Below are 21664 nucleotides of genomic sequence, written 5' to 3'. Positions count from 1 at the left end.
ATTCAATGGCTTTTAAAACAATGTTATTCCTTCATCCACAGAGTACTGTTAGATTTCAAGGAGCACTGATCACAGAGCAACTGTTAATATACAGAAAATCTGGGGAGTGGGCATCCAACCACTCTGTAAAGCAGCCTTTAAACCATACAAGATTTTGATCAATGTTAAAACACTATCATGCTAGCAGCTGCGCCATCTGTACCAACAATGCAGAGTAATTCGACAATGGAGAATGCTAAAACCCCTCCTGAGAAGTTGAACTTTACATCCTACAAAGTATTGGCCAATGGTACTGGATGAATGCATTACAAATGCACCCTTTGCCACTACACTGCCCAACCTCCTCATGGCTAGGCCCATCAAGGTCTTGATGACCCACACTCTAAAGATTGCTAGGTATTTTTATAGAGTTGTTCCCACACTGATGTTGGTTAATATACAGATTCAGCAATTATGTTCAGTGGTAAGAACACTTTGTAAACACAAAGAACAATTAAGGGTGAAGTCGGTAGATAACTATGACAAAAGGGCAGGACTTATGCAAACTGGCACCATAACTCTACTGGGATGTGACAGGAACAGTTATTTAGCAATGGAAATGGGCAAACCAACTAAAGATCTTTGCTGGTTGGTGAACAGAGAGGTTTAGACTAACAAATATCTGGATCTTGGAATAAAGTAACACACCAGATAGGCAAGCATCCCTTTTATTTATGCGAAGTGACAGTGGGAATGATGAATTGGTGCATATCAAGGTTAATCATGGGGTAATTTCTGCCTATTTGTAAACACTATTTAAGAGCCACTAAAGCTTTAGGTGCAATGGAATGCAAACAAGCACTCCAGTGAGTCACTGAGTTCCCTTTCTCAATTTTAAATTTGATGAAGTGAACTCAAACTCTCCTACAATGCTGAGTACACCCTGAAAAAATAGCATCCCTTCCCACAGCCTGTCCCAGAAGGCTGTCGGCGAGCCAACATGACGGGTACTTCTGCCAAGAGGATATACCGAAGACCCTTAAGGAGAGCAGCATCAACTAGCACATTCAAAAGTAAACAAGCTGCAGACATGCTCTCTACTCCATAAAAAAGATTTTTAAAAGACCAGAGTCAGTGTATGAGCCTTATCGCCTTCTTCCGGTCTAGACACATCCCATGCGTGGACATCCCAAAGTTGGCCCAAACAAGCTACACCAAACTCACAAGCCCCTTACATTTCTCCAACTAGAAAATGTCCCTTGCGCTGTCTCCTCCCCTAAGTAGGACATCTCCCTCATGTGATTCCTCCCAACTAGGACACCTCCCTGGTGAAAATCCCTGTCCCAACGAAGTCACACTCCTGGTATTAGCGGTATTAGCTTCCTAAACAGGACAGTCTCATTTTGACGTGGTTTGGCCCCAAAGTGTACTCACAGCAGCTGGGTCTTGGTGGATGACATCTCCTTCACCGAGGGGTAGCCCCATTTGATGAGACGGATGTCCTGGGAGTTGAAGGTCAGGTAACGCAGGGTTTCCAAGGCAACATTCAGATGAGGAATCCTGCGTAGACTTTCCTGCTGCCAGAGGAATACGCCAACCACTGGTGAGCCGTAATTCTGCATCCACAGCACATTTCCACTCTCCCGATCCGCTGTCACAACTAGCCCATCTCCACTGGAAGCAAAATGTGCCATTTCTAGAAAAACAAGTAAAAAATATACATGTCTGTGGTCCAGCTATAACCCCAGTGTGGTGACAGTGTCTTTTTTATTTCATCACCCTTGACAGGGAGCCAAGTACTGTTCTAGCCCAAGGCTTGGAGCATGTCTTAAGTAAAATTTGCAGCTTCTGGAAAGTGGAATGCCAAATCCGGCTTCTAGAGTGGCACCCGATGGCCGGAGATAAGATGGCTAATGAAATAAAAATACCATTAGAAGCAGAACTAGTAACAAGGTAATCAGCTTGATAGGCTTAGGGATCCTGCTGATGACAAATAACAAAGAGGAATGCAGAGCCAAATGCGTCTCTTAGAGTGGCATCTGACAGAGAGCGTGAGATTACTTGTAATGCATATATTTGACACGGAAAGGAGTGACACATGCCTGCCAGGGATTTGAGTGGCGGGAGACTGCAGCGCTGGTGAATACCCTAAGGGTTCTCCTTTTCCAGAAACACTAGCTGACCATCAACAGGAGTACTCAAGAAGTGAGACTTATTCGCCACAGAGAATTCTCCTCTTCCAGTTAGAAGTGCTGGCCAGAGACAGGAGTGCTCGTAAGTAGGCCTAGGCGGTAAATCCCGTTCCGCTCGCGGAATTTGTGTAATTTCGCGTTCCGCGGAGAACACGAAATTGCCCAAAATTCTGCCTTCCGCGACTTCGCTAAATTTTTAGCTTTTTCGCGTTCGCAAATGCGTGTTCGCAAGATTTTTCCCCCCGAGCACGCAAACAGCGAGTGCAAACAGTAAAAAAGAATTGCCAACAAGCAATTCCGCGTGTTCGCAGAGATTTTTTACAGTTTTGCCGAGATTTGCGTAACGCGATTACGCAAATTCCGCCCACCCCTACTTGTAAGGTAACACACACATTCTCCTGCTGGTGTTCATGACACCAAGAGGCTAGGAAATTCAGACTAATGGACAAGCTCTTGTGAAGAGAAGTACATTTGTTGCAGGGATTCTGCTCTGGAACAGAACTTTGCTTCGGACCGTAGAACACGGCATGTAGGGAATGAGTCACCATACTACCTCAGTACCTATGAGCCCGAGTCCAACTAGCCGTAGTGAATCTCTTGTAATCCTACCACCCCTTACCAAAAGAGGACCAAGTTATGCATCAGGGTTGATTACATTATGTGGCTGCAAGAAATGGCTAATTATACGGTGTAATGTAGCATATTTAGTAAATTTGTACATGTGTCAACACTGACTTAGCAAATGTTTCTCTTCATTGGCACAACTTTAACACTCTACTACAGCAATAGGCTACTAAACTATTGATTACCAGTCAACCTTTGCAAAGGTTCTTTCCCTGCGCGGCAAAATCTACAAATTACGCGTCAGATGACGGATTATGTGGCAAGTGCAGCAAATCAATAATTATGCCGAAAACACCTCAGAATCACATAATTCCAGTGGCCCAGCATATATGAGGGCCTCAAGGCGGATGCAGCTAGTAATTGTGTTTACAGGTATTCAGGCTGGGATATATGTGCAGTCCCAGCGGGCTGCTCGAATCGGGGGTGTACCGGGGCAAGCAATGTGGAAAGGGTGAGGTCTGCTTAAACCAACATGCCTTTTTACCGGGGTGCCAGGACACGAAGCCTCTGCTTTAAAAAAGAAAACAGTTATGATGGTAAAGCCTCAAAGAGCTTTGTTAGCTATCAATGGACCTTTCTTTCACTGTTTTCCAGCCTATAATAGAATTGCATTTGGTATTATATTATTGAAGAAAGAATTCTTTTTATTTTGACAATATTTGCACTACAGCTCAGAGATTTGATTTTCTAACAATTTATATCACTGAAAGTCTTCTTGGAAATATAAAACATATTCACAAACGTTGATACCGCAATGCATACATAAATATTTCCTATCCAAGTGTTACTACACAGACACCTCTTCCTGATATTAAGGTTGAAATGTTAACTTCTTAAACTTTGTTTTGGATTTTGGTGAGAAGACGCCCATCTTTCATGCACAAGCCCTGTTTTAACGATGACTTGTGAAAAATTGTTTCTGCATTCAGGGGGGGTGGAAGATAATGACTACATTTTTTAATCTGGTGTTAGCCAAGACCTCCGGCTTTCACCAAAAATATATGCATACATTATCAGAGGCTTTCCACCAGCCCCCCTGGGGCGATGGGCGGCTTCGGCCCATTTAAGCTTGACCACCCATGCATGCCTATGCTGGATGTTTGGCCATTTGTGATTGTTTCTGTAAAACTTTATTACAAAAACATTCAAAGTCTACCTGTCTTGGTAAAACATGTGCATGGGTGACCATTTAAAACGTTTTTGTAATCAATATTTACAAAAATGTTTAAAAAAAAAGATGTTTCTAATTTTGTAATTTTGCTGTTGTGAGGTTGTTAAATATGTATTAACTCTTTGGGAAAACATGTGCATGGGTGACCATTTAAAAAAAAGTTTTTGTAACTAATATTGACAAAAATTATTGTGGGCAGACCGAGGACCTACCTACAAGAAATTCACTGATGGCCCACAAAGACTCTCACACTTAAGGTTGCAATTCTCAAAAAGCTCTTTCAAAAAGCAAATTGGGAAATTACTAAATATTTTAGAATAATGCAAACTGTGAAAAGACATGCCTGGAGCAAAAATAATAGACCCACAGTCATGAATGAAGTTCAGAAACACTGTGAGGAAAAACTAATGAGTGAAAAAAGAAATTCTAAACAAAATAACAGTAGCTCAGTTGTAAACAAAAATATTTTACTTTAATTTAAATATTTTCAATGAAAAAGAGGTATTTTGCATCTTTAAATTTGTAATAAGTGAAATCAGTTCCACTGAAAAAAATGAGCAAATGAGATTATAATAACTTAAAAGGGTAGAGGGGACCCAAAGAGGACTAATGAGGGACTCCACTCATGAATTGAAGCTAGCCTCCTGCTGGAAGGAGATAAGGATTTGGAAGGAAGTCGAAGGTCTGTCCTTCCAAGAGGTAGTGATAGGCTAAGCCAGTTGTACACAAAATAAGCTTTAAGGCACAATTAGAGGCAGGGTTAGCAAAAAAAGAAGTTACTTTTCTAAAATGTGTTAGTAATGAAAATGTATGCAATGGAAGGACAAAACGTAATAGGCACTACTTACTAGTAATAAACTCTAGTTAGCATTATTCTTTTGTAATTCTTTTTTTGATGTTCAGGGACTGTTTACTTTTCAGTGTTTTAGGTGTCCAATGTTTAACTCAATGTTTGTAGGATTCAGAACATAGCATAACAGAGATCTGTGATTTCCTGATAAAGGGTAGAGTCTTACTGTAGTTGTAGCTCTTGTCATACGGTGGTGCCGAGTAGTCGTGGTAAGTAGCGTTCCATCGCAGCTCACGGGACTTGGTGTCAAACATCGTGATCATATATTCTAGAGAGAAACATCAGATTACTGACCTGCATTGACTTTAGGACGTATCAAACATCTGAAAAATATTTAGAATCCTGACGTCTGTGTAGTTGTGTGATAGGTTGTGTGTAAGTAGGTTATGTAGCATTTGCAATATGTTGAATGTGTTGTGTTTAGAGTGTAGGCAGCAGGCGATGTTGAGTGTACTTGTTCGGCAGTGTGAATGCATACTTAGAGGTCTCTATTTAAACCTTGGCCAAGGGAGCCACAAATGTTCCTCTAACGAGGGTCTACCTATCACTTTTGGTGGGGCACAGTCAGGGATACTGATAATCAGCTGATGTTATCTCCGCAAGCCTTAGTCCACCAGATACCCGTCATGTAATAATCGAAGGTAGCACGTGTGGCTCGGCTTTCACATGTTCGAGCATGGAGAAAGTATGGAAAAGCCATGGTAGTACAGCCTGCCAGCTCTGAGTTGATGACAGAGTCCCCCTTATCTTCTTGTCCCTCAGGATCAGGGAATCCATGTAGTTTCCTGACCCCCAGTGAGTGTGGGCAGCTTATTTAATCCCTGACCCTTCTCTTTGGTGGGAAAACACCTCTGACCAAAAGGGGAATTTCAGCGATTCCATTTAGACGATTAGCATATGGACCACCAGACATGAGCCCATGTGCTCTAGGAAATCACTGGAAATGCCAGAACTCCTCAGAGCCAATGAAGCTGATGTCCACCACCACACTGACATTCTCCCACCACCACCACCAAACCATGAGAGCAGACACAAAAAGAGAATGGCAGTCTGATGGCAGTACCTCTCCCTAGGCCTACCTGTGGCCTATAGTGTATCAAGCAGAGCAACAGCTTGTTTGTGTTGTAGTGGGATGCAGGTATCAGGCACTCCTACCTGCTGGCTGGATGTGTAGTTGTGTGGTAGGCAGTGGGCATGAATACAATGCTTTGACGTAGGTTCTTTATGTTGCACTCAAAGTGCAGCCACTAATGTCAGGTTACTGAGGTGTGGTTGTGTAATCATAGGTTGCAGGATTTAACTGTGGTTGAGGTTCTTTCTGTACAGATAAAGATGAGAAGCCATATTTGTGAGAGCTGCATAAACATATGCTGCCTACATTGAATTCAACGTTCAGAGGATGAAACAGCAGGATCACAAGATTCAAGAGGTGTTTTCGTGTTCTAGGTGGTCCTGGCAGTGTGTTTGCATTATCTTTCTATCACAGACTAAATGAGCATGCTTTAGGTGTGCAGTGGTTGGAGGTGCCAGTGAGTGTTTGCATGTTCTAGGCAGCACAAAGGCAGTGTTTCTATGTCCTGAATAGGTCCACCTGTTCTTATGTTCTGGGTTACACAAAGGCATCCACACGGTACCGGAAGTTGGAAGTGTCTAGATGCTCTGACTAGTAGATGTGGTTTATTCATGTTTGGATGGTACAATGCATAATTGAATGTTGTGGATACAGCTGTGCTTTTTTCATGTTCAGGATAGTACAATCAGTACTTGTGTGGTCTTGCTGAGCAGGTGGTGGTTCTATGTTCTGAGTGGTATAGAGTATTTATATGTTCTGGGTGGTGCAAGCAGTGTTAATATGTTCTGGGTGATACAAGAGGCGTCCATACAAGTGGAGTCTGTATGGGTAAGAATGAGAGCCTAAAACCTGAGATGCACAAAACCACAGTCAAACAATCATGAGTATCTGGAATATCAAGTGCCATTAATGATGAGCATTCAAAATAAATAATTCAAGATTGTTTATGCCCTTTCGTGTCCGAGTGCTCAAAAGACTACCTTAAAGGAAAGACTTCAAGGAAGTCACTATAGGGAGCCAAGCTCGCGACTGTGATGGCCGCAATGTAGCTCGGCTCCGCTAGCCTTCCTGCCCAACACACATATCCTGACACGCATCCTGCCCCGAGACGACATACTCGGGAAGACTCGGAAAGACGAAGGAAAGCTTGTACTCACCATCTGTCCCGTGGGCTCCTGCGAGCTGCGGATCCGAAGTTACACCCCTGCTTGATCTGGGGCCTCCGCGGCGTAGAGACCGGGGACTTGCCTGTGGAGGTCAGCCGGCGGGATGGTGTCGACGGCGGCCCCTGGTGGAGAGGAGAGGTCGGCTGGGAGAGGCCGTGGTGCGGTTATGCCGATGGCAACAGATCGGGCCCGATCCAGCGGCCAGAGTGCCCCGTGGTGAGGTGCGGCACGCCGTGGATGGGGGAAGACCGTGTAGGAGGCTCCCCCTTTGTTGCCTTGTCCGGCCATCTTGAAGCCCTGCGCCCGGAGTTGGAGTGCGGCGCCCGCGGGGCAGTGGCGCTGGCGGTCCCCCTTTTGGTGGCTCTCCTTTCTGCACCCAGATTGCCATTCCTGGGGCTTGAGGGGGCTCCCGCGGTGGCCTTGCTTGAAAACCCGCTCCAGAAGTTGAGGCGCACGGGGACGCGGCTGGATCTGCAAGATGGCGGCCGGTGCCCTGAGTCACGGACTGAACCAGGGCGGCAAAATTTGTGTCGCTGAAGTGTACGGGGGTCTGGTCATGTGAGCGGGAGCCCACGCTTGGAGATGTTCTTGACGCCTTAAAGACTTTGCGCGCGACCCTGGCCCTCGACGCCCTTGTGCTGGAGAGAAAGACGGCCGCCATTGCTGCCGGGCCGTCCCTCATGGACGCGGCTCGACTCCGAGTGTGTGCTGTTTCATCCCCCTTTGTTGCCGTGAGGAGTGCTGTCACTGTGCATCGGCAAGGTTTCACACCAGCGGCCCCGGATCCCGGGGTCGCCTTGATCATGGCGGGCGTGGGCGCCGCGTCGGAGCCCGTTCCTGCTCGACTTATCGGGGAAGGCAGTAGATTGACGATTCGAACTGCCCCGGCGAGACCTCAGTGTTATTCTGCGGGGACGACTCTACTTTCCTGGGCAGTGAGACTGTACCCACACTGTTTGTTGTTCCCGTTGTCGTTGCTGAAACGTCTAGACTGCCGCAAAAAGTTCTTGCTTGGCCGCTGGTTGCTGGAGTCCTCTGGTTCGCTCCCATGGTCTGTCCTGCTTCGACCATACGGCCTCTCCACTTTGATTTGTTTGCTGCCCACTACTCTGCCTCGCGCGGTAGCGATGGCTAGGAAAGGACAGGGGTGAGCCGGTTCTGGACCCGGAGGACTAATGGTTGGTGGATGGAGATGAGGAGTGCCCTCAACCATGATACTACAGACGATTCCTTCGAAGGTTTATGATACCCGAGACTATGTCGATTTCGTTTTGATGTTGCATTAATGTGTGTGATGGCGGGGGGTAGGGGCCGAATGGTTCGATTGATGGCTTTCCTCTCCCCTGGTTGTTTTTCCTTTTTGTCTCTTTGGTTTCCTTTTCCCTCTCTCTAACTTTTCCTATATTTCGGGTCTCTTATTTAGGGCGACAGGCAGGGGTGCAGGGTGGGGTGGGTGGGTTGGGGTCTTTTTCTGACTGTTTTTTTAGTTTCTACGGCTCTTTTGTGCCCCTTTCTTCGGACGCCGTGGCTGTGCGTGTTTCCCACGGTGTGATTGCTTGTGGGGGGGGGGGGGGGGGGGGGGTGAGGTATTCTTACTTTATACGATATTGATTGTACATATATCCTGACTTGACCGCCCCACCCCCAATAATGTGGTCCCCAGTCACTTTGATCGCCCTTATCGCTGTGGGGGCGCATACAGCAGCACGGCGTTCCTTCTTTTCTTTCTTTTTTAGCGTCCCCCCTTTTCCTTATCTTCTGGGTCAGTATAGAGAATGGCTGTAACTCCTTTTGCCGTTCTGGTTACTCAGTTATGTATAAGTATAATAATTTGGTGGTCTGTATGCACGAGGCGGGCTAAGATGGGTACTGCTTGGAAATATGGCATTTATATTCTGATGGCTGTAGACTATTGCTGATAACCGTTTTTATTGATGCCTTAATGTTTTGCTGCTTGATTCGTGGCCCGCTATGGGCACTCAGATGCTTAAACTGCAACTGATCCTGCTATAATTTCTATTATAAAATTAACCTTCTTTGATCCTACATCCGGCGGTCACACTCAGCTCCTCTACGATTGAACTACTTGTTCGCAATATACCGGGTGACTGCTATGAAACCTCTTCATTGATTTACGTGCTTTTCAGATTGTTTCGTGGCCGGCCTAATTGGTTGTAGGCCCGTATTTGTATGCTACTATCTGCACAATAAAGGTTTTCAAAAATCTTTAAAAAAAAAAAGGAAGTCACTATACCAAAAGGTCTTTGGAGGTCTTCCACTGTTTTTATGGTGGGAGGAGGGTAAGGAGAGACTACGTCATAGAACTGAGCTGAAATGAGTCTTAGTGATTTAAAGGAAGAAGGTACAAACTGCGATGGCATGCTTTGGGTACTACGTGTAGTGTAGTTTCCTGAATGGTAATCATCATGTTTGTATGACATGAATGGTACAGATCTTGTTTTATGTTCTGGAAGGCCGGGCAATGTCTGCATGCTCCAGTCTAGATTGTGCATTTGGTGCTTGTATGTTCTGGATGTTAGAAACAGTGCTTGTATGTTCCTGATGGTGCTGTGCGGATTTGCATATCCTAAATAGCATACGGCATGTGTGTACGTCTTGAATGGTATGCGCACAGTTTGCAAGTCCTCCATGGTATAGATCATGATTTTATATTTTGAAATATTCACACAATGCTTGCATGCTCTAGATGGTGTTCATAGGCTCATGTGTTGTGGATGTTTCTGGAGGTGTGCCCATGTCCTGGATGGTACACAGCATGTTTGCATGTCCCAGGTGCTGAAGAACAGGTTTGTCAGTATTGGAAAGTGCAGGTAGAATTTGCATGTTCTGGGCAGCTGCAAGGAATTCACCCACCTTCCCACTTGATTGTTTTATATTTTGTCTGCTCAGAGATCTCTTCACAGGAACTTTCATCCCTGTGGCGCAGGACTGAAATCTAATATGTCAGTAGAAGTAATCTAAGGTAGTTAATAAGTAATGGGAAATAGTGCTGCCAGCCAGTTTTAAGTATTATTTTTTCTATGTCCACGCATCTGTTTTGTTTGTGACTGCATGTTGGGGGACTTACATTAGGCAGAGCTCCATTAGGATACCTTGCCTCCATTAGGATACCTTGCCTCCATCAGGATACCATCCCTCCATCAGGATACCATGCCTCCATCAGGATACCATGCCTCCATCAGGATACCATGCCCTCCATCAGGATACCATGCCTCCATCAGGATACCATGCATCCATCAGGATACCATGCCCTCCATCAGGATACCATGCCCTCCATCAGGATACCATGCCTCCATCAGGATACCATGCCCTCCATCAGGATACCATGCTCTCCATCAGGATACCATGCCCTCCATCAGGATACCATGCCTCCATCAGGATACCATGCCTCCATCAGGATACCATGCCTCCATCAGGATACCATGCCTCCATCAGGATACCATGCCCTCCATCAGGATACCATGCCCTCCATCAGGATACCATGCCTCCATCAGGATACCATGCCCTCCATCAGGATACCATGCCTCCATCAGGATACCATGCCTCCATCAGGATACCATGCCCTCCATCAGGATACCATGCCTCCATCAGGGTAGCATGCCTCCATCAGGGTAGCATGGCATTGTTACTTCCTGTCCCCATCTCAAACAAGGGCTGGCTGCTGAGAAACAAAATATGAGTACTGAGACCTTACGCAAAAATTCAGATTGGGCCCAAACTGTATTACCCCCTATCCTCATACCAGGCATCTGTCCAATACATTAGAAGCCTGAAAACCTGTTGCGCTGTCACAGTAACTGAGAACATCCCATGGTTGTTTTGATGCAGGCCGCTACTCAGTCTCCAGAGGTGGAGTTGATCAGGCAGGTGAGATTCAGGTAGGAGGCTACCTAGTAGAATAGATTTGGCTTAAGATTTCCGCCTCCCCACTGCTTTGTAGGAAAGACTTTAAAGGTAAAGTTACACTGGGCTAATTTGCCTACATTTTAATTCTAGGCTCCTTACCCAAAGAAAATTGAGCATCGCTGAGCATCTTTGTATGCTTCTGATGGTGCAGGCAGTGTTTGCATGTTCTTGATGGCAAGTGCATGCTCTAGTCTAGACCACTCATGTGACGGATGGATGTTTTGTGCAGTTAGGCAGTGCTTATTTGGACTGCACTGCTTGCATGTTCTGGTTTATACACATCATGTTGGTTTGCAGATCCTAGGGGTACATGTTCTTCATTGTACTGTTTATGTCTCCATATTTTAACCACTACAGATCATATTTCTACCTTCTGGATGGCTCAGACAGCGTTTGCAGGTTTTTAATGGCAAGCAGGGCACTTGAATGCTCTGGCTGGCACACTCAGTGTTTTCATGTTCTAAATGTTAAGAGCATGGCTGAAGATGTGGGAAATAATGAGGCTTCTCATGTTATTAACTTTAAAGACATGCTTTGATTTTCTGGGTGATGGAACATTCTGGCATGTTCAGAATGGTAAACGTCTGTCTGTGTGTCCTGGATGATAGAGGCAGCGTTTATTTGTATGGCATAGGCATGACTGGTGAAAGCAGTGGTATTTGCATGGGATACATTTTAGAGGCCCTGTTTGCAGGTGCAGGGTGGTGTAGGCATGCTTTTTGTTGGCCATCAACCCTTGGTATTTCTTTGTTGACAGTTCCATGAGTTAAGAACTTGGGCGCCATCTTGATGCCAATTTGCACTTTGATCTTCAAGTCCTGGTAGGAGTTGAAGCTGCTAATTTTCATTTGTATATCTCAAAAATTGGCATTTTCTGACTGCAACATCATTAACTACATTGATTTAGACAGCTGCAATGTCAATACTTATGGCGTGGAGCAATCTCAGGGGTTGGAATTTTATTAAAATAACCACCTGTCCAAGGGAAAATACAAGCATATCAAACAACTCTACTTTTTCCTTTTGGTGCCATGCATGTAGGTGACATAATATGGCAGTGTTCTCATTATAACAATGAAGTGGTAATAGCCTCTCTGATGATGCCAGGGCTCGTTTTATTTCAGGATTTCGAATCTAGCAAGGCTCTGTTTTAGCCACCTTTCCACGAATCTACATATAGAGCCTGGAAGTAGGGTGGGGGCAGAGTAGCTCCATGGTTGGAATACCCAAATTGACAGTACACACCCACAAACTTAAATGTTTGAGGATATTCACCAATTCTTCTCTGATCTCTTCCCACACTGGAAAAGGCGGGAAATAGCTTATGAAAAGGGCGGGATAAAACTTTTTCCACAATAGGAAAGAGGGATACATTTGTGATCTCTTAGCTCAATTCTTGCACGAGCAAAGATAATTATGTATGTTTGATCAGCGGGAAATGGAATTGACAACGGTTTGCTAGGAGTATGGTTTCCAGGCCTACTTCAGCAAACTCTTGCCAGGTCATGAATCTATAACAATGTAAGGACAATTACCTTAGGTGCACTTTAGTCACTTTCTTTTAGAATTTCCCCCCTAATTTATTTTCATGTTGCTCATAATGGTTTTACACTGATTCTCCATTATTAGTTTTCTTTTTGAAACTCCGCCAGGCACCAAACACATGTTACTAAATGATGCCGCAGAGAAATAGTGTCTAAAGTAGCAAAATAATTCAAGAAAACATTATTTTCAAGTAGCAAAATATTCTTGTGTAATGTACGCTTCAGTTTAAAAGCAATCTATCACCAATCTTGCCTTCAGGCTTCCGCATGCATTTGTAACTCAGGGTGCATTCTGAGAACATTATAAGCAGCCTCAAATTGTTAAATGTTGTAAATGTAAACATCATTTCACATTGGATTCACTATAGGTAGCGCAAGCAGAGCTCACAGCTCACTATACTGGCAGTCCGAATACTAAATGTTTTTTATTAATAACTCATTGATACAGCTTGAACAACCTACACATATGGATACTAATTGTGCCTTTAGTGGCAGACGTTTTCACAGATTTATACAGTAAACAGACAGCCAAAGTTTGTTGAGGTGGTTGGGCCTACTTGTCCAGTCAACAAAATAAACATGAAAACCAGATATGTTTGAACCATGCAACCAAACAATTTGTCCTGGGGCGTCAAAATAAATCCTCAGATGATATTCCGCTTGTTATTTCAATTGCTGAAAATCAAGAAGTTTCACAATTACATTTGCTTGATTGTATGCATGCTGTAGCCATCTGGATGCAACCACTCGCAATGAGAAACCTGACCTTCCCGCGTTGAGAATCTCGCCGGGATGTCATTTTGCTTGCTCGAGGTCGCGATCATGATGTTGAGGACCGCGAACAAGCAAAAAATGACTGCTGCACTACGCGTGTTCGCACTGTGCTAGGTGCAGCTCGCGTAGTGCGAAGTTGTGCAAACTACGCGAGCGTAGCGTAGTGCTTCGCCCAGGGTTAATTCCACTGCATTGTCATACTCCTCAGAGAATCCTCACTTTGAAGTGGTTGAGGGGCTTACTGTTCAGTGACCTGGAAAGCTACGTTGGGGGGAGTTTAGGACCCTAGTAGGGTCGACCAACCTGGACAGGTCAAATGCTAGAGATCAGACTAAGCGTGATCCACTGGTTGTCCAGGTTGGGGGATGAGCACAAGGCTAACAACCTTGACCCACAAAAAAGCATCTGTTATGTACACAGCAGCAAAAACCATTATAACGTCTGGGCACGAGGGAGTCAAAGCTACAAGGAAACTACTGACAGGATAACGAACGTTCTGAGTGCCAAGTACATTACCAGAATCAGACTTTGGAACATACAGACTATGTATGAAAGGAAAACTGGTTCAAGTAACATCAGGGATGAGTCACTACAACCTACACATCCTGGGGGACGCGAAAGTTGGTGGCCCGGATCTGGCAAAATTAAAACCACCACAGAAGAGATTGTACTGCATTCGAGAAGGGACAATGACCAAAACCCCGAAGGAGTAGCAATCATCCCGAGCGAGGGGAAAGAGAAATGCCTAATTGAGTGAAAGCAAGCCAACAGCAGACTCATGACAGGTTAAAAGGCAGACACATCAACAGTACCATTATCCAGGGCTATGCTCCAACAAATGACACAGAGGAAACAGGTGAGGACGTATTCTACCAGCAGATTCAAGCTGAGTTCAAGCCGTGCTGAACCATGACCTAAAGATGCTAAAGTGGGAAATGACAACATGAAACATGACAGAGCCATGGTAAAGGGAGGATGTAGAACAAAGAACAACAATGAAGAAATATTGGAATTTTGCACCACAAATGATCTGGTCTTAGGTGGGAGTCTCTTCCCCTCATCACGATATTCACAAATTAACATTGGAGCAATGGCAGAGACAGAACACATATTGACCACCTGATGATAAGCGGCAGCTGGGGTTCCCCAAAGCAAGATGTCAGAGTGAGGAGGGGAGGGGACGCAATCAGTGATCATTATCTAGTGACAGCAGCTCTTGTGAAGCTGAAGCTCCGAAAAAGAGAAAACAAAACATCAGAACGATAGCACTTCGATGTGGCAAAGTTGCAGGACCCCAAAAACGAGAAAGCATTTGTCTTACATATCAAAAAACAGGTACGAACTCCTGCAAGACATGAAAATTCAGTCTCAGCCACCAACAGACGCAGTAAGGAAGAAATGGGACCAGGTCTCTGGAACATGCCTGGGGACTAAGCCAAGGAAGAGGAAAGAATGGATAGGACAAGACACATGGCAAGCTATTAAAGACAAAAGGGCAGCAAAAACAGAAAGTCCTGAAGGCAAAATCTGAGAGGCTACAGAAGTGCATGCAACAGTGCAGAAAAGCAATAGCAGCAGTAAAAAGAATGTGACAAGAACAGAAAAGAGGGCGTACATGGATAACCCTGCCAGCCAAGCATGGGAGGTAGCAGTAGACAAGGGGGGAGGTTCTCAAGATCATGAAGATAGTCAGTGGCAAATCTTGGGCAACATTCAACATCTCTATTTTGAACAAGCAAGGCAGACTATTAACAACAGAGAAAGAATAGGAAACACGCTGGGCCAAGCACTTGAAGAACTCTTGAACAGACCAGTACCAACCGGCAAGTGAACATCCATGAAGCCAAAAAAGACTTGGATGTGAACAGTCCCTTCAACCACAGAGAGAAGACACTGTCACTGCTATCTGATCTCTCAAGACGGGAAAAGCTCCTGGCCAAGACAATCCAAATGCAGAAATGTTCAAGGCAGACCCTGAAACATCAGCCAAAATCCTCCAACCACTGTTTGGGAGGGAAAGAAAGTTCCAGATCACTACCAAGACATCATCATGAAAATTCCAAAGACGGGAACATTACCCAACTGTAACAACAAGCATAGAATCACCCTTGTCTCAGTCATGAGTACAATACTGGTGAAAATCATTACACAGCACATTTGTGATGGCAGGACAAACACTCAAGAAAAGAACAGGCTGCGTTCCGCAACTGCAGAGTGTGTGTTGATCGGATCCTTACTCTACACAACACTGTTGAGCAGTGCACAGAGTGACAGAGACAACTTTATTGATATTGAGATAGACTTCGACAGTATCCACCATGACAGTGTCTGGCGTATACTGAGAGCCTATGGCATACCGCAGCAGATAGGTATCCTCATCGAGAGCTTCTATGATAATTTTACCTGCAGGGTGGGAGATTGTAAGTAGAGCTTCGAAGTCCAGACTGATGTGAGACAGGGATGTGGTAGGTATTTGTTGCTCTTCAACCTAGTGATTGAGTGATGTGACACACAACTGAAGACCAACCTGGAGACATCAGATGGACCTTATTCTCTTCACTGTAGGGCCTGGACTATGAGGATGACCTAGCCTTGCTCTCCCAGACACAGCAGCATATGCAGGAAAAGGCATCTTGCCTCAACATCTATGCCCAGCAAGTGGGCCTGAAGATCAACATAAAGAAATCAGAAGCCATGGCACTCAACATCCCAAACCCCTCACCAATCAAGGTTGATGGAGAGGATGTAGCTATGACTGAAGAGTTCCCGTACCTAGGCAGTGCTATCAGACATGATGGGGGGCAGGCGGTGGCATCAAGAGCAGACTGAACAAGGCCAGGAATGCTTTCAGGATTCTATATAATTTGTGGAGGTCATCTCAGTCCAGCACCAACACCAAGCTGACATATTACCAGACCTGCGTTCTGTCCACACCCTTGTCTGGATGAGAATGCTGGAGATGATGACAAATGACATCACCAAGCTGTCAATCTTACACACTGTAACCGGAGAAGACGTTTGCACATTTTCTGGCCACGTACCACGTCAAACCATGAACTGTTCACCAAATGCAAGCAAGAGAGCGTAGACACCATCATTAAGAGAAAAAGATGGTGAAGGCTACAACACACCATCAGAAGAGAACAATATTCCATTACGAGAAGAGCTCTGCATAGGACCCCAGAAGGTAAACAGAAACTAGGCAGGCCAAAGAACTCCTGGAAGCAAACTGTGGCACCAGAAACGAAGACGCTATACCACAGCTGGGGCACCGTGCAGAAACTTGCCTAAGACAGACAGAAGAGGAGGTTTGTTGCTGCCCTTCATGCCAGTCAACATAAAGGGCAGGGAGTATTGCATTGTCATAAGATGATTATGTAGGCCTTGATTACCAGTCAATTAGGCTATGGGAATGCATTGTTGGTAGCCATTAACAAGACATGGTTATCATGCTTACAAACTGTATGAAACACAGCTACCAGGTTAATATGCCATCTGCCACCTAGTTTGTCTCCGGGTCCACTATTAAAAAACTGCTCTGCCACACACAGCAAGCCCTGCATGAAGCTGGACTGTACTATCTCCATCCATAGTCAGCTTTTACCAGCCTCTAAGAAATCTTAGATCTGCACATGGGACATTGTCTCCCCCCCCCCCTCCCCCCTTCGGTAGACTCATAAGGTCAGAAGTGGCGGCACTCCTTTGGCATCTTTGCCCCCTCCAATGAAACAGGCTCCTTCTCTCCCTTCAGTCTTGCAAGTCCTTACTCACTTTTAAAAAAAGGCCAAAAATACAGCTGTTTAACTTTCCATCTTGAAAGTATGGGCTCTCTTTTCTTTCTACCTCTGAACTGATGAGCTATGCTGCCCATCAGCGCTGGGATATCCCTTCAGGAGTGATTGTTTGTGCTTTAGAAATTATATTAACATAACATAAATGTATGTGCTGTATAGTTGAGGCAGTGTTTGTAGTGGTCTAGAATTTTAAAACAGTGCATCCATGTTCTTAATGCAAAGGATGGTGTATTTTTGTTCTGAGGTACACAGCCGCTGTTTCTTGTTCGCTCTGAGTTGTTTGTATGTTCTGAGTTGGACATGTAGAGTGTGCATGTTTTGGAAAGGCGAATTTACACATTCTGGATGACTCAAGCCAAGCTTGCATGTACTCACGTGTGCGACCAATGTACAGCAGAGGGGCGGAGGGGCACAGGCCTTCGGAAGATTCTGTTGATAGCGTTGTTTGCCTCTCTCCTGACTTGGGATCCACAACAAACCAGGTATCCTGCTTCTTCCCTGTGGGAATAGGACATGTTGAAGAACTAAGAGATGATGAAGACAGTTGGGCTTCAATGCACAATAAGAGGACAGCCATGGAGCAGACACTCGCCGACACTGCAGTCCTGCGGCAATTAAGACACACCAAAGATTCACCTGAGCACACACTCAGCCATTGGTAAAACAAAACTGTCAGAATAAAAGAAACAGCTACAGAGCACTCAGCAGCAGTGCCATTGTAATGCAATAGTATCAAAAGGCACAGCATCTTTCCAGTGCATGAGAGGGGTACCAGAAAGAATATCAGTGATATCAGACAGCACCCCATCCCCAGAATTAAAGCCAAAGGATATTTAACTTCATCATTGCATAAGACACTTTAATATGTATCCTCACTTCACACACACGAACAGCAATGCTAGACTACACTGCTGAATGCTATCAGCTTACGATTGCCAATTATATCAGAACACACAAGAACAGCTGCAGCCTGCAGGTGAAACTTGCAAGAATACACCATGGCACAAATAAACACTTGAGAAGCATACACCAGCATCTCAATGGAGCATCACAAGAACATAATTTGACAGCTATAGAACCCAACCAAAGCAGTTCCAGAATATAATGACAGTTCTAAAACACACAACGAAGGCTCCAGGAAGTATGACAACTTCAAAACCAACCATAATCTCCAGAAAAAAACAGGCGAGTCCTAAAAAACACTCACAAATTGAAAGATGAAATCATGAGCGCATAATAAAACCAGTTTGTGAACATTCCCTCACAGCACTGGAATGCAACCAGGCAGCTATTTCGGAATCCACGCCCACATGTAGATTGCAAAGACTTGCCAGAAGGCGGTACATAAGCTCCAGAAAACAAATCATTACCTAAGGATTGTACACAAACAACCCAAAAATGCATAACATTAACCTCAATAGCTTCACAATACACATGAGGCATAACTGCTCCATTGTACAAAGCAATATTGCTACATAAGGCACCACTTTTGCCAGAAAATAGAGAAACCCAACCAGGATAGACTTGAACCAGCAACACCGGGACACATTCCAAGCATATACTCCCTACCAGTATGCACACTGGTAATAGCACAATGCACAGCCATCACTGATCATACCTGTGTAGAGCACACCGTCAGAACTTCGGCACGGGGAGGACTGCACCAGCTCCGGGATCGTGAATGGAAGTTTCTGGAAAATGGAAAGATGAGATGCAGAATGAGTTGTTCGGCACATGATGAGAACATTGAAGGATCAATATAAGTTTGTATAAATGCAAAAACATTAATACTAATCATACCAAGCTTATTTCCACAGGTCCCAGCCTTTCAAAGCTGAGTTTCTCTGTGAAATGGGAAGTCACTGCTTAATCTGGCATTGCAATGCACTGGACAGAAACAGATTTTTAGGAGGGTCATAGTAGAAAATGTGTAGTTTTCATATAGCAAAATACAGGTAAAGTGGCAGTGATAGGTGCATACATACTCCTGAATCATTCACCCCCTCAGCAGAGTGCTGGTGCCCCAAAAATAGCACGAGCAACCTCGTGAGCAGGAGAAACAATGGCTGCATGTAATCATTCACAGCCATGAGTAAGAAAAACGCCTTAGAACTCTTCTTGGTTTAACAGTGCGTTGTGGATACCAGATCTTGCACACTAGTCAACACAGGAGTGTAATGTAGTAATCTTAGCATTATTTGATACAATCCGTGCCTGCTTGTTTAAGTTATAGGTCAGCGAGAAAGGTCTCAGAAATAGTAGTAAATTTTGGGTGCAGTGATGGATGTCACAAAATAATCCAGGCCCGTATATGTAACCATGCCCCATTCCCCTTATTTTTGGTATGCAAAAGGTATTCCTTTTGAAATCAATGTACATATTGTACAGTGCTTAGCAAATACAAATTTGTCAGTGCTAACTTTTTACCTTAATGGGGATAATGGTTTCCTCTTTTTAAAAAGTATCTCCCCCTAAAACCTCATCAATTATGGGTGGGGTTAGCACCCTATTTCCACCCTGGATTGAAATTTACACTGTACCCGGAGTCGGAATGTCTCTTGGAGAAGTTCTGAATTTTCTGGAATTCATAGGTTTGTGGAAGTTCATCAAATTCTCATCACGTCTTCCCTGGAAAAACTACTCCTTACTTGTGGGAGCAGAATTGCTTCAACATAGTATTATACCATAATGCCTATTGTGAACACAAATGGTTAATATGTCCTCATAAATTTGGCCATTTTGTACCAGAGTTGAACTTTGGGGTGTTTTTTTGGAATACGTTCAAAGAATGGATACTTGCTCCAGTGACATCAAGCTACTGAAAATACAATGCACCAAAGCCTCAACGTCGTCAAACAACCCAGATCTCAAACGGCCAGAGCCAAGCCTGCGAATGCACAGCAAGCAGTGCAGGGCTCTTATTTGCTAAATCGGAGGTTGATCCACTGACAAGGTACCCTTGATCTTTCAGTTGGTGGTTGAACTGCGTTTAATGTTTGAAATTCACCATGTTACCACTTATAGATATCAATATATATATTCATGTGAACAAAGCCGTTCGTCGGCCGAAACGCGTCAGAGTTGCCAGTTGAATAAACTTTTCTCACAGCAAGACACTTTGCTCTGAAAGAGCGTTTCTACCGTTCTTGGATGTCGATTCATTTGCCTGTGTTTAACCAACATGAAACATAAGGGGAAGGAAAAAATCGGACGTAGAATCTCATCAATTTGGAAGAAGAATAACATCATTTGCTAAATCAGGAGTTAAACCGTTGGCTAGGTTCTCTTGATCTTTCTGTTGGCAGCTGAACTCGAGTATTTGTTCAGTGGACTCATTTTATGAAACATTTCTCAGTTTTATTTCCGATCCTCTGAGTTGTGAGTATCCATTGAGCTCACACCAACATTAACTCTATACTTGTAAAGGGTTTAACCACAATTTTCTATGCCAGTTTAAATTCATCTGGTTTTCCGAAGGTTTTATTTTGTGTCTGTTCAGCCCAGCCAACACGTTTCGTCCCCAAAACAGGAATTTATCAGGGTTTTATTCAGTTCATCTGATGAATCATTGTCAAAAGTATATATCTAGCTATGGTCAAGTTTCATGTTCCTCAGTGGTTCCTCTGCATCCCTTTCACACGTATTGTGACACGAGAGGGCTTCACGTGGAAGGGATTTCACATCAGTCTTTGCCATATGCATAGAACCCACTGAGAAACAAGAAACTTGACCACAGCTTGATATATACTTTTGAAGATGATTCATCAGATGAACTGAACACAACCCTGATGAAGTCCTATTTTGGGGATGAAACGCATTGGCTGGACTGATGGAGTAATACTGAATGATTCAATTAAAAAAAACTTTAAATGGAAACACAATTTCATGGCTCCAACTTTATTAGATGTTTGAAGGATATGGGATAAGGTTCTCAAGAAAGTGCTTCAATATCAACTTCTTGAACATTCTGCAAAGAAAAATGGGGAGAGGACTCCTTAAGCACTTTGTTTTTATAAAGGATTAGTGTATTAGGTATGGTCTCAGAGCAGTAGGTCATAGAGAGGTTGAGTGATGTACTTGTTGACTACGTACAATATCACCCGTGCAGCTGTTCTTCAGTCAATACTGCTCTTTCTAATGGTTTCAATGTACCTCTCAACACTCTTTTAGACACTTAGGCCTGCACATCAAGGTGGGCACAATCCTCGGTGCAATATGTGCACTCACCAAATAAAAATACCACTGGATATGGTATTTACGGAGTGTAGAATTACAGCGCCATTCAGAGACTAAGACCTTGGAATGGGTGATAAAGCACAATTTTGTGTGCGTTCCCCACTTACGAGGTGAACAGACTGAAATTGTCTGCTGTATAATTTGTGCCACTTTTTACCTGGTGAAATTGGTGCAAGCAAAAACCCTCATGGTGCACAATTTGTGCCAGAGCTAGACTCATGAAATGAGATTTGTGCCTCTGAGAATGAGGACCTAAGTCTTTCTTTCTTTTTCCATTTATTGCTCCCACTTTCCTTCCCTTCCCACACCTTTTTTTCCCCAAATTTTAGATGACA

General features: G+C 44.2%; 1 protein-coding gene across 1 annotated transcript in view; it reads right to left on the bottom strand.

Annotated features, from left to right (window-relative positions):
• The window catches only part of ERN2 (endoplasmic reticulum to nucleus signaling 2), a 189704-nt gene that overhangs the window by 72507 nt on the left and 95533 nt on the right, over positions 1 to 21664 (bottom strand). The window contains exons 5-8 of the mRNA XM_086940449.1: positions 18712 to 18784; positions 17469 to 17591; positions 4983 to 5084; positions 1414 to 1675 (exon numbers count right to left, since the gene is read on the bottom strand). Of these exons, the coding sequence (XP_086796575.1) occupies positions 1414 to 1675; positions 4983 to 5084; positions 17469 to 17591; positions 18712 to 18784 (560 nt within the window). The remainder of the gene's footprint in view (positions 1 to 1413; positions 1676 to 4982; positions 5085 to 17468; positions 17592 to 18711; positions 18785 to 21664) is intronic.

Source organism: Lissotriton vulgaris, chromosome 10 (genome assembly GCF_964263255.1).
Source record: "Lissotriton vulgaris chromosome 10, aLisVul1.2, whole genome shotgun sequence".
NCBI classification, from domain to species: Eukaryota; Metazoa; Chordata; class Amphibia; order Caudata; family Salamandridae; genus Lissotriton; species Lissotriton vulgaris.
Note: the sequence above shows the minus strand (reverse complement) of the source record. Positions and strands in the feature narration are given on the sequence as shown.